The sequence below is a fragment of the Lupinus angustifolius genome, chromosome LG01 (genome assembly GCF_001865875.1).
Source record: "Lupinus angustifolius cultivar Tanjil chromosome LG01, LupAngTanjil_v1.0, whole genome shotgun sequence".
Taxonomy (NCBI): domain Eukaryota; kingdom Viridiplantae; phylum Streptophyta; class Magnoliopsida; order Fabales; family Fabaceae; genus Lupinus; species Lupinus angustifolius.
This window is the reverse complement of record NC_032009.1, coordinates 25,597,030-25,610,442: the sequence shown is the minus strand read 5'-3', so window position 1 is coordinate 25,610,442 and position 13,413 is coordinate 25,597,030. Positions and strand designations below refer to the sequence as shown.

Genomic DNA, 13,413 nt, shown 5'->3' with positions numbered 1-13,413 from the left:
ACATATTCAAATAAGAGATATTTTGATTATAACAGAAGATTAACTTACCTAGTGGGAAGCCATTCCAATTTTTTTAGATATAGGTACATATGCATGCAGACACATAATCCATGATTTGAAAGAGACCTTATGATAAAAGTTTTCAAGTTTTGGTGTTTAATAATATAATTCTATCCTAATATTTATGCATGATTAGTGTATAGATTATTTATGCATACTTATTATATAATTTATTATTCTTTCTTCATTTTTTAAAAGTCAGATATAATTAAATATAAATGATGCAATAATGTATATAGAATGATGAGTGCATACATTTTTTCTCATAATATATTAGGATAAAATAAACAATGCATAAAAACTACTTTTTGTACTGTTATGATAAAACCAAATCAAACATCGTTTATTTTTTCTCAACATCAAGTATATTTTTCCATGAGGTTCACGACCAGAATTTTTTCTGAAATATAAAGATTGTAAAAATAAATTTTGTTTCTATCAATAAATATATACATTCTGATTGAATCATTAATATCAAATTCAAGCAGCTTAGTCAACTATCAACGATATAGGTTTTTTTAGCATCAAATTAATTTTTGTTATGATCACTCAAACAATGTTCGATTAATGCAGCTGATGTAATTAAAGTTTGGTTGTTGTATTTAATTAGGATATTCACATTGCTTAAATGTTAATTTTATAAGGTAACAATGCATTTATCATTGTGCCAAATCTTGTTCATGTGATTACTAATGATTTCGGCTTCATGCAGCGAGTTGCAGTCTACAATCCGAACTAAGGATATGTGTTTTTGGAGTTAGTTCATCCTTGCGAGATCACGATTCCTTTTCTCGACCATTGTAGCATGTGTGTCGCCTAGGACATAAGGGGCATGATAACTTGACGTCATCCTCACCTTCCTCTAGCTTATCAGTGACATTCTGCTCAGGGTTCTGAACTCAAAGTTAGCCATTAAATACGAGGTTGCGCTTGTTGCGGGGCTTAACCCAAGACCTTACGTTACGAGTTGACGACAATCATTTATTGCCTTGTTTGTGTTCCCGAAGGCACCCCTCTCTTTCAAGAGGATTGACATGTCAAGCTTTGGTAAGGTTCTTCCCTTTACATCGAATTAAACCACATGCTCTACCACTTATATTTTTGTTCATGGCGAATTTGTCACTTACACAGTTGCCCTTATTAAAAATATAGCTATGCTTCTAGTAAAAATGGCTTGTATTGGACCTTTATATAATTAATTACTTGAAAGTGACTTAAGTTTAAAACGTTATTGTAGTAAAAAGATAAAATTGCCCATATAATCAACTTGGGAAAAAACACTTCGATTTCATTTTGGATATACTTCTATTATTTGTTATTTGAAAAGAAATCTTTGTTATTATATTGAAAAGATGAAGTTGCCATTATCCTTTGATGATGTAAATATAATATTAACATAGAAGTTTAATGGGTTTCCACTCACCTAAAATAGATATTTAACATGGGATATGAAATTAGTAACAAAAAAAAGGGAAACAATTACTACTTATCAGTAGGAATAAATTGGAAAAGTAGGTCCTTAAAACAAAATCTATTGTAACAAAACATTTCTCAAATTTTGTTCCGCATCAATGAAAACATGTCATATCAATTTGAATTTTAAACACTTATTATTATTGTTGTTTTTAATTCGTTATCATCTAAATGGAATAAGATTTGAGACATAATTCAACACAACAAAATCTTTGTTAAACTTATTGAAAGTACATTTGTAGCATACTAAAGAAACTTATGATCTCCAAAACTATACTTTATCACTAGTATTTGGAGATGCTAGAGGAAACAAAGTTAGCAATTGTGGTTCAGAGAATCCTTGTTTAGACCTTGGTGATGGATGCAAATAAAATCTCCTCTCCCTAATAGCTTTCTCCTCTTCTTCAGTGTTTAGTTCAGGCATTGCTGAATCTTCTATCTTTTCATCTTCAAAAAGAGTTAACTTAGAGAAAATTCTTGAAGGGGTAATGGGACTTGGAAGAATACTTGAACACCCTGATCCTGGACTTGGAGTAAAGCTAGAATTTTTTGATCCTGGGCTTGATGCTGCTGATTTATATTGAAAAGTTGGCTTAACTATCTCAAGTTTTGGCTTCATATATTTCCTTCTCTCATGAAGTTTTGTTGTTGTTCTCTTCACACTAGGAATCTTTGTTGTTACATCTTCTTCTTTGGCTTCTGTAGTAGTATCTGATGGACCTGTTAATCTTTGAACTACTTCCTTGAATGCACTTGAATTTGTGTGAACAAATGTTGTTATTGGTTTAGAATCAGTTGTTGATGCACCATGAATTGGTGGTTTCTCCATTCTCATCATTCTACAATCAGAATTCATAATAATCAATGGGTGGCTTCACCTGAAAAATTCATGATTGTATTTTAGCCAAATTGGAAATCAGACATAAGAATGACACATAACATTCTTAAACATGACTCCATGATATTTGTAATGTACATGCATTATACTTTATATCAAGAGAAGATAAACAAAAAGAAGTTATAGTATTGTGGCTGAGGATTCTACACAAATGCAGACTTAAATAATTGCATGACCCCACAATATGTTAGAAGCATATCAATTGAATTATTCTATGTATTGCAAAACGTGATATTGGGGAAGTTGTGTCTGTAAACACGGATCATGTATTTGAAACTATGTTACATGAAAATTGAAAAATGACCCTCAATAATGCTCTGGGAATTTGTTGACCCAACTAGTAAAGAACCTACCTTGGAAAATTGTGGTTTTTCTTTTAATAGAATATGACTAAGATTTTGCAGTTCAAGACATGTTATGCCTGATTGTCTATGACATGGTTTACCTGTTTTTCTTTGACTATTGAGATCATGAAATTGGACTTGCCTAACTGAAATTGATAATCAAAAAATGTATGCATGCAATGATATTTTATGCACGCATACAACCCAAAGTCGATAACGACTCGAGGTGAAATTTATCTGAAATTAGAATTTCAAATCTTAGAGTCGTCACTCTGGGAAAGACTTTACTTAACCATTACTCTCGAGTTCAAAGATTAGTTTAATAGTTATAGCTATATTTGTGACATACCAAAGAAAAAAAATGATATTCCATGCAGCTCCAACTTGAAACAATGCATTCCCTGAATTGCAAGAGCTCTATGAAGTCCTATTACAGTTTGAACAAATTCTAAAGGATGGATATAGAACTTAACCTTCAAAAAGAGTTGGTCCTCCATTTCTCTTTTGATAGCATACTTGACGTAAATTCAAACCATAAATTGCAAGGATGAATAATTAAGAAGAAACTTAAACAAAATATGCAATTTAAAACCAATATTCAGATATTCCTTCCTTCTATCATGTGTGAAATTCAAGGGAAATATGAACATGCAGTGTAGTTCAAATATGATATGGATTGAAATTTTGAAATCAGCATTTGATATAAGAACAAAGTTATTTTCCTACCTAAGGTGATTTGATGGAACTCAAGCAAATGCTGCTTCTTTATATGTACCTCAATATGTAAAGGTAAAGGAAGAAAATAAGATGAGAAAGAAAAGAAAAGGGAAGAATAAAAAGTGTGAAAGAGAAGTGAGTGTAGTTAAGGATTTTCTGGATTTGCTTAACTCAGATTCTAAGGAAATAAGCTAGTCTAAAGGGAGAGAAAATGTGAGGATTATTAGATTTTTTAAAGATAATTTTCTTCTAGATGACCAAAGACCATGCATGGGATGAAATGCCATGATGTAGAAACAGGTCTCAACTTAGTCTGTTAGAGATTTTGAAGGAACAAAAATAACAACCTTTGAACTATTTTTTTGGGATATTCTAGACTCAATTTGACCTTAAAAAAGGTTACAAGCTACTTCAAATATACAATTATTTAATATATAATTCACTTCAAAAGGAAATAGTTTGATATCATTTCTTCAAGGTTTGCTGGATTGTCTTCATAAATACTCATTTTAATCCATTTAAAAGATAAGACTAATATTAGTTTGCTTCATAAAAATAATTTAACTTTTGAAATAGAAGATAAAACTATTAATTTTGCCTTATAAAAAGTTGACATTATTCTAATATCTCATTCTCAATCATAATATAAAATTGTATGTGGATCCTCAAGATTTTTAGAAAGGTCATAGATGGTATCACATTTCATTTTTTTGATTAAAAAACAGGGAAAGGTTCCTATTGTTAAGGTAATAAATGAAGTCCACTAAAATATCTTCTGGCTGGTTGTGAACAATCATATTCATGTTGCATCATTAGAAAGGAACATGGCAGCAGATGAAAAACACAGATAAAATGAAGGTATACATCATAGTCAGGTTTAGGCCATGGAAAGTGTTTGTTGTACAAACAAACTTCTACAACTATGTAAACTTCTTTTATAGGTAATAAATAAGAAAAAGGAATGTGATCCCTTCCATGAAGTTATCTACAAAGTTGTATAAATATGATTGTACATATAACATAGTTAAGGTAGATAACTTAACTAGGGGAAGATCGATAAAGTTAATCAAATAACAAACACAAATATTTATCTCTTTAAAAATAATTAAAACTGATTCAAAATTGATAATGGACTGATATTCCCAATCAAGTTGTTGCACATATCAAACTAAATGAGTAAATTTGGAGATTAGTTTGGTAATTATTTATAAAAGTTGTAAGAAAAAACACAAAATAAGATCAATCATCATATTTCTAGCCAATAATATCGAAGATCAGAAAAAATGGATTATCATCTCAATTTTAGCCAGCTTTCAATCTCAAAAGAAATCATTGTCTTCATATACTAAAGGTGAAAAGGAAATACATAATTTTATAACTTTGAGTTCCTAAAATGCTGATGCCTATAGTCTTCAACTAAGAACAATATTTATTATCTCTATCTTCTTTGATGTGTTTATCTGTTTGTATGCACCCGTGCAACATCCTACGATCCAATACCATTGGAATTTGTTTATGCCCGATATGGAGAGAATTTTTCCATGAGCTTGGCAAGTTCCTCATTGAATTTTTTTTCCAACTGCACCTGTTCCGCCCAATGCCTTAGCTTCATTGCAGCAATATTGTCTTCATGAGCTCGGCCGAGTTTCTCCTCTTCAGCAACATATATTTCCATTTCTTTATCTTGGACCTCAACAAATTTTCCATATTCATCCACCCTACGATCCCAAAAAATAAAATCATAACTAATAAAAATTATAAATAGCACAAGTGCACAACCAAAATCAGAGTCATCTGAGAGTAGTTTTCTTTCAAATACAACTGAATCTAACATATAATATAAGGGAATGACATTGCATACTTGATTCTCTGTTGCGTTGCATTTAAAGGACTGGTACTTGACTGCTTCACCTCCTCACGTTTCTCCTGCTGCAGCCTCTCAAAATATTCTTCCTTTGCATTCCTTGAATCATGAATGATTCTGATCTGGTCCTTGAAAAATTGTTCTTGCAGGTACATCTTACATTGAGACACAGAGCATACAGTGGTTAGAAAAGGTAACAAGAAACAGAAGAGAAAAATACAAAACACTAATTATTTACAAGAATACATCATGTTCTAATGCATTATAAAAAACATCCCCTTTTAAACAAACTATAGCATTTGGGACAATGCAACTCACTATCATTGCCCATTGATTGAAAAGAATCAAAGATGACAAAAGGTGCAAAAGATGAAAATGTCAACAACATATTTTCTTCCTACCTCCTCAAATATGACAGATTAAGTTCTGCAGGCACACAAATCATATTATATACTCTACACAAAATCATTTTAATTGTAAAGAGAAAGAAAATTTGAATGTGTTTAGCTTATGCTTTCTCTAACAAAGCTTCAGCACATCCTCATACAGTTTGTCAGATGTTAGTATTACCTCTTCCTTATTTTCTTCATGTTGTTTTTTCGTTCTCAGCCTTACAATGTGACTTTCCTCTGATGTCTGCCGCAGCCTCTCAGCCATTATCCCCAAAGATTCTTCCAGAATTTTTTTGTGTTTTTCGCCTTTGACAGCCTTGTTCACCCAATAGTGAAGCTGTTGGTTGTCCTCACCCATTTTACGAATTTCTTTTACTACCATCTCATGGAATGATTTCATTTCATACTTGAGCTGAGACTTACCTACATGATTTCAGATAAGAACAGACAAAAGAAAGTCACCATAATGTCTCTATAGAAATGGATTTGCTGAATAGTCATCAAACAAACTGCTTGATGTATGAGAAAGGAAATGAACTGAGAGAAGAAGGATAAAAAGGAACCTTGAGAATGCCTGTTGAATAAATCCAGGTCTTCTTTTACAGCCATGTATCCATAGAGCTGACGCTGTCCACCCGGGAGAAATAACTTTCGGCGTCCAAACCAAGCATCTCGACCAGTTCCTTGATCTACAAAATGCTTGTGCAGACGTTCTGCCTCAAAATAACCTGTAGCTGAGGGTTCAAATAACAAAAGACTCATCCCTCGATGACCCTGTGGGCCATAAGAGTGTCGAGCTTTCGCGGCAGCATATGTGCTAAAGTAATCCAAAAGCTCCTGGTTACCCATACCTATCCACTAAATAGAAAGAAAATATGGATTTAACACAACAACCAGGAATGTTTTGGTGAAAATTATGAATGTTTTACTACATTAATACAAGAGATAAAAATAAAAAATTACTAGCTATTCATTTTTTGTTGGAAATATGAAAATATAGTTATACCTTCTCATTTTCATCTTGTTCAAGCTGTGTATTCTGAATGACAACCATTGGAGGCCAAACTATTGCATGATCTTTCTCCTCATCTTTTAAACCTTTCCATTTACCAAATACTTCTCCAGATGCAATTGCCGAAGTACCTCTTCTGCGTAATTCCTCATCTAAAATTACAGCAAACTCCCTATGGATCTTCACCCTTTTTGACCCTTTTGTTTTGGCATGGTTAAGCAGAGGCTGCAGACCTTTGTACCAATCAATAGAACCAGGACCACCCTGGCAAGCTGGACAGTGCCACTGCCTTTCTGGTTCATTGATCTGTTCAACAGTTAAGGTATCCAGAATCGCGAAGAATTTCGTAAACCACTTGCTCTTCTTACGAGTCTCGTGGCTCTTTTGACTACTATCAGAATCATAGTCATCACTCATCAGATCATCATCAGTATCTTCCATATCATCAAAGCCCTCCTCCACTTCATCATCCAAATCACTATTCTTCCCAGGGGACTCCGATGTAGTTTCATCGGTTACCTGGCTAATATTATCAGACGGCTGATAACCAGTACTAGATTGCCAATCCCACCCGTGCTCAAGAGGACGTCGGATTAATGGAGTTGCACTCACATTGGATCCCTGAGGTCCATTTGTAGTGAACTGGCCCCTTCCATTTCCTCTGCCAGCAGGTCTCCTGAAGTCGCCATTTTGTGTCTGCCAGGGATTTCCAGAAGCCCTTCCAACTCCTCCATGGTTCCAAGTGCCTTGCCTTTGAGCCATTCCGACATTCCCCGCCATTCTAGGATTAGAATTATGAACCGGAGGACCCCATTGTCTTGCAGAACCGCTCCCAGCTCGGTTTTTGGGTTTCCTTGCTTGTACCTCCCATTCGCCATCATCATGTTCTGGGCCTATGTTAACATCAACAAGACCCTGACTCAATTGCTCAATTTTCGGTCGAGGTTCAGCTATTTCTTTCCCTTTGGAAGAAGAACCATCATGTTTGGGGCCCGGAAAAGGTCGTCCATGTGCTCCTCTTCTTGAACTCATTTTGCACAGGCTCGGTTCTGGATAACTGGTTGTTGTCGGTCAAGCACAAAATCATGGAATTGATAATCTTTATAAAGAATAACAAAACAGATGGTTGAGTGATGCAGGAAAATAAACAATTGATCAAAATTGAACTCTTTTTTATATAGCACTAGCGTGTTGACATGCACTATCGTGTCTGTCTATTACCCCACTTTCCTATAGTTTGTAATTTGTAACGTATAGTTTGTATTTTGTAAATTCAAATATAATTTTTTGCACTAAATTAACGGTTGAATTTATTCAATTGGTCTAATATTTAATTTTTTAAATACACATTGATGAGTGATTATTTTGTGTTTTCATAGATAACAACAATATTAATATAAAATATATAATGCCTAAACTAACTTTCACTTGTCTTCGTTTAGGTAGAGTTGTGAAAAAATGGAGTGCATCCACGAAGTGTACCAATACATGTGTTACTTGTTATGATCGGTTAAAAGAAATTATTTTTCTGGTCAGACGTTAGTGATACATGGAGTGACATATTCTTCTGGTCAAAGTCGTGAAGGATACGAGTCTCTTGAGTATCTAAAAAATTAAAATAAATAAATAAAACAAAGATATGTATGTGATATGTTTTCACTTGTCGACCGGCACGGCACTTTGCGTATGTCTACCCGCATTCTTATTGCAAAATATAAACTAAAAAAGAAAAAATGTTTATTTAAAAAGATAAAAATCATTATATGATTGTTAGATATTAGTATTGTGTAACATAGATAAAAATCATCATAGATAAACTACCCGCATTCTTATTATATGATTGTTAAAAATCATCATAGATAAAAATCATTAGAAGATAAAAGTTTTTATTAGTTATTAAGGAGAGAGGTTAAAAATGATAAAAATGAAATATTAAAATTATACCATGGTGATTACCACTTGTTTTAACTTTATTATAGTATTGGTATTTATGATATTTTAATTTACACTTGTTTTAGTATTTTATATACATCGATGATGAACGTATCATATAATATCTTTTGGAAGAAAAAAATTGTAGATATGTATAGTATCCGTTTTTCATAGAAAGACTTTCGGAGACATATATAAGTGAGGACAACCAATTAAATCTTGCCAACATATTAAAAATTTAATTTTAATTAAATTTAATCATAATAAGTTTTTCTCGTTTCATAGATGCAAACTATAAAATGAATTTCAGGAAGAAAAGGCTCAAATAAAAAAATTAATATGATGAAAAAACTATTAATTGCATAATAGGAAAAAAAAATTGAAACTCTCAAAACCATAACATTGACCCATATTTTGAACCTAAGAAAAATGACAAAACTTAGTCCCACTTTGACATAAAAGTAAATCTGGGAACTAATCGCCTTTACACCACACACAGATCCAATTCCAAAAAGAGAAAAAAAGCGATTAATGGAAGCATAAGTTTCAGGAGAAAAAAAGAGATACAAATAAAAAAGAGATTTTTGAAAGAGATATATGAGAAGAAACATGCATAAAATGAAAGGAGGACATAAAGAGAATGTTGTGTAAGAGAGTACCTCAGTGTTCAGAGTAAGCATATAAGAGAGAGAAACTTTTTAGGTTTTGTTTATATATTATTAGTCAAACTCACCAATAATATATAGGTTTTTTTTGTGAGTGTTAGGGCCTCTTGGGTGAAAATCTTGAATTCTAGAAACTTCTTGTCCAATCATCATTATGTGTGTGTGACTAAGCAATGTGAGGGGTATAATGGAATATGCTTTAAAAGATTCCAATACTCATTAGACATCATGTATTTTAAAAAAATTTAATAGGTATGTATTCACAGTATAATTATTTTTTACTCTGTTAATGCATCATTCATATATTAATGCATCATTCATATATTAGTCATTAATTATTATCGACTCTTAAGATACAGGAGATAATAATAAAAAAATACTAGAGGTACAAATAGTTTCATTGATTATAAGAAAATGATAGTATCAAATTTTGAGGTTCCTCTCCTTGAAATTATTACAAGAAGTATTTCTATTAAGTGGGTCAGTTAGAAATTGGTTTTACAATTTATAAAAAGAGAAAAAAAAATACGTAGTTACTTCATTATCCACCATTCATTTTCAATTATTTTGACTTTTCACAAAAAGTAATTCAAATGAAGGGTTTTCAATTATGTTTGACTTTTTACAAAAAGTAATTCAAATGAAGGGTGAAAGATACAGTGATTGTGTATAATTTTTTATACTGTTCAGTGCATCAATATTACTATGGTTTCATCAATTTGTTTTCTAGAGAGAAAAGTGGTTGCATAATAATAAGACTTTGAAAATTGTAAAAATGAAGGGTGATAGATATCATGGTATTTTCAAATTTTTGTGGACTCAATATTATAATTCATGATGTTTGCCTCCTGGTCAATATATCATGGATTTAACTATTGAAACTAATATTTATTTATAATTGTAAGCTGTGTACATCTGTCGTAGTGAAACTGAAATTATTAATCATTACATAGAATTCAATTATTGTATGATCAAATTTCTTTAATCTTTTTATTTCATAATGAAAAGTTTGAACAGTAATTGAGAGTTTATCTATTTAAATTTTTTTTGTTAAAGGTTTGTATATGTATAAATATAAGTAGATATGACCGATTTAATCGGTATATAGTTTAATTACTGAACCACCAGTTAAACTACTGTACTATAGATCAGTACCCAACCAGTTTAATAACCGGTACAATTTTAACAATTTACAAAACCATATGTATCTACTAATGCTGTTGGCTTAAGTATAAAGAGAAAATAAGTCCACACAACATTTGGCTTGAAATTTGTTGATTTTTTGTGCGCTATCAAGAGTATTCTTCCACTCAAGTGTGTATAACTAACTGTCTTTCTAATAAGTGTCATTTTCATGAATTAAATTTTTGACCTTTTGGTCATTATATAATTTAGCAGAGTATTATACTATTAGACAACACCTTGAAATTTGTTGACTTGTTGCCAAAAACATTTATCAGAATTTGTAATACTTAGATTATACGTGTTGAAATGTTAATATTATAATAATTTTTGCAACATTTTTGAAGTTAAATGCTTTCAATGCTTATTTTCTCCATGATACTTTTAATAGATGCTTCACAATTCATTTACTAACAAGATATCTAAATGTTAGAGTTATTATGTTGGGGAGGATTTATCTAACCATTATTTTTGCCCTGATGATTAATCTCAAAATCATGAAACATTAAATCAATGATAATTATAACTAGAGCACCAACAACCTTATAACTATTGTAAGTTATATTATATGAATCTTATATGTCATTTATCAGTACCAGATCTTGAACAAAATTTTAGAGAAGACAACAATATATTTAATTACAATTAATTAAATAAATAGAAAAAAATTCAAATTTAAATGGCTAATAATACCAAAAATAAAATATTGCAATTGACATACTAACCTAATCTTATTATTTGCTCATTGAAAGTCACACGAACAAAATATATATATATATTATCAATACATATATAATCTCTTTCATCAAATATAAAATCATTATGAAGTCATATTATTATAAGCAGCCATCAACATCTAAACATACGAGGGAACTTTGATTCATTATATATAATTTTTAGAATTACTACACAAGTTGCACTATATTTATTTATCTAGGCATAAATTAAAGAAATATATAAGCTCCCATTAATTTCTTATGTAACTATTGTATAGACCTCAACCTCCGCATACATTTTGGTTTCCCAAACCAATCTTTGCAATTCTAATATAATAGTTGCACAAATCTCGATACAATTTTTATACTGAAAATAAATATATATTACATTCTAAATAATTAAATTAAGGATATGCTTAGGAAGAGCCAAATATGGGATAATACATTTCTCTTAAAAATACTTCTAAAGTTTATCTACATTTAATTGTTAACCATATCTAAACAATTATTCTTCCATTATTTTAAAAATAACATTTATTTATTTCTATTCAATTGTCCCATTTTTCAAACTTTTATTAATTATACCAAACAAAATGTGAAGAGAAATTAAGAAGAATATTAAAAAACAAAAACTATGTGCAAAACTGTGTGCTCTGGTATATGGAATCAGGTGTGCAATATTTGAGAATTATCATGGAAATGAGAATTATAATTTATTTTATTTTAAATAAGTTAAAGGTAGGATTCTTAGATTTTTATTTTGGCCATAATGCGATGATCTTAATATTATATATTGATAATGTAAGTGTTTTTTATATTGTTAATCAATTATTCACCATTAATTTATCAACTATTATTAATTCTCAAACAAAATTAATACAAATCAGTGATGAATAATATACTGATAATATAACAGATTTATCAATGCATAAATTTTAAATTCATATAACAATCGACTCTCCATATCATACAAATTTGCAATATTTAATCTAATAGCATCAATGCCGTGACGTTGGTCCAAAAGTGCTAAGTGAAAAAATTGTTGGATTGCATCAGTGGTGACATGTGTTGAGATCAAAGTGGTTAGTGTCACATGATATGTTCCTACTTCCTCCCATTACTGTGTTTTGGTATTTTTGTATATTTGGTACAACGCGCAATCATTGAGAGAAATATTAATTATATTTTCTCACAGATATTAATTTTAACACATATTTTATTATGAAAATTATTTTTGGTGTTTTAAAGGTCTTTAGTTAAAGTATGTGTCATGTTATATTTAAGAAAAGAGTGTAATATTGATGACACTGTAAAGAATTATGCACAATCAGTGAATTATCCATTCATTTGAATTACTTTTTGTGAAAAGTCAAATATAATTAAAAATGAATGATAGATAATGGAGTGACAATGTAAAAAACTCTTACTGACTTTGGTGTATACATCTTTTTCTCTTAAGAAAAATAGAGAAAACAACTTTACCATATTTCATTGGATTCTTCTGTCATCTATTTTCAATCTCATTATTATTTGTCTGTCACAAATAAAATGAGCTACATTAAAATTCAGACATCACAATGCTTTATCAGCTGATAGGTAAAATATTAATCTATAAATATTTCTTAATCATTTCTATCCGATATAACTCATAAAACTTTCATCATTTCATTCAACTTGCTTGAATCTTATGATTTTGTCAATTTCCTCATTATTTTATATGATTCATCTATAATACCTAAATTTAGTTATTTGTATAATATGATATTCAATCTTTATCTCTACTCATTTTAACTACATTCAGTGAGGTTTGTCAGTCTTTCTTTACTAAGCTTACACTTCATATATTCATCACGATGCTTAGATTTATACTAATCTATATGATATGGAGCTACATAGTATTCATCAAAGGAAATTGTTTTTCCATTTTTAATTTTTTTATCAGTATTTGACTAAAGATTAACAACGTGCATGCTAAACTTTTAAGCTATAATGAGACACAAATACTTCTGTTAATTAATAATTAATCCATTGACAATCATATCAACAAGTATGATTATTACTTTTATATTTCTGCAAAAACTAACGTGTACTGGAATCAGTTAGCATATTTCGGAAGACTTCTCTTGAGGTTTCTGTTTTAGACATGAGCTCCATTATT

The 13,413-nt window shown here is 30.6% G+C and overlaps 2 protein-coding genes across 4 annotated transcripts; both read right to left on the bottom strand.

Annotated features, from left to right (window-relative positions):
* Nucleotides 1,748-2,756, bottom strand: LOC109342854 (VQ motif-containing protein 31-like). The gene has a single exon (XM_019580888.1). It carries the CDS (start codon nt 2,387-2,389, stop codon nt 1,805-1,807), a length of 585 nt encoding a protein of 194 aa, XP_019436433.1. The 5' UTR covers nt 2,390-2,756; the 3' UTR covers nt 1,748-1,804.
* On the bottom strand, nt 4,771-9,405 carry LOC109358374 (protein SUPPRESSOR OF GENE SILENCING 3-like). Of its 3 annotated transcripts, none has more exons than XM_019602572.1 (6): nt 9,352-9,405; nt 6,755-7,809; nt 6,312-6,606; nt 5,927-6,171; nt 5,354-5,511; nt 4,771-5,210 (listed from the first exon to the last, which is right to left on the bottom strand). In XM_019602572.1, exons 2-6 carry the CDS (start codon nt 7,790-7,792, stop codon nt 5,006-5,008), a joined length of 1,941 nt encoding a protein of 646 aa, XP_019458117.1. In that variant the 5' UTR covers nt 7,793-7,809; nt 9,352-9,405; the 3' UTR covers nt 4,771-5,005. The 3 variants fall into 3 exon arrangements, with proteins under 3 accessions (XP_019458117.1, XP_019458126.1, XP_019458108.1); XM_019602581.1 differs by having other exon boundaries at nt 6,755-7,817; nt 9,352-9,388; XM_019602563.1 differs by lacking the exon at nt 9,352-9,405 and having other exon boundaries at nt 6,755-7,902.

What these genes read in the sequence shown, in the direction of transcription:
- LOC109342854 (XM_019580888.1), bottom strand. Translation starts at nt 2,389, where the DNA reads ATGAATTCTGATTGTAGAATGATGAGAATGGAGAAACCACCAATTCAT.
- LOC109358374 (XM_019602572.1), bottom strand. Translation starts at nt 7,792, where the DNA reads ATGAGTTCAAGAAGAGGAGCACATGGACGACCTTTTCCGGGCCCCAAA. An exon ending in ATTCAACAGGCATTCTCAAG is followed by an intron (nt 6,172 to 6,311) that starts GTTCCTTTTTAT and finishes GAAATCATGTAG; the next exon opens with GTAAGTCTCAGCTCAAGTAT. An exon ending in ATGAAGAAAATAAGGAAGAG is followed by an intron (nt 5,512 to 5,926) that starts GTAATACTAACA and finishes TCTCAATGTAAG; the next exon opens with ATGTACCTGCAAGAACAATT.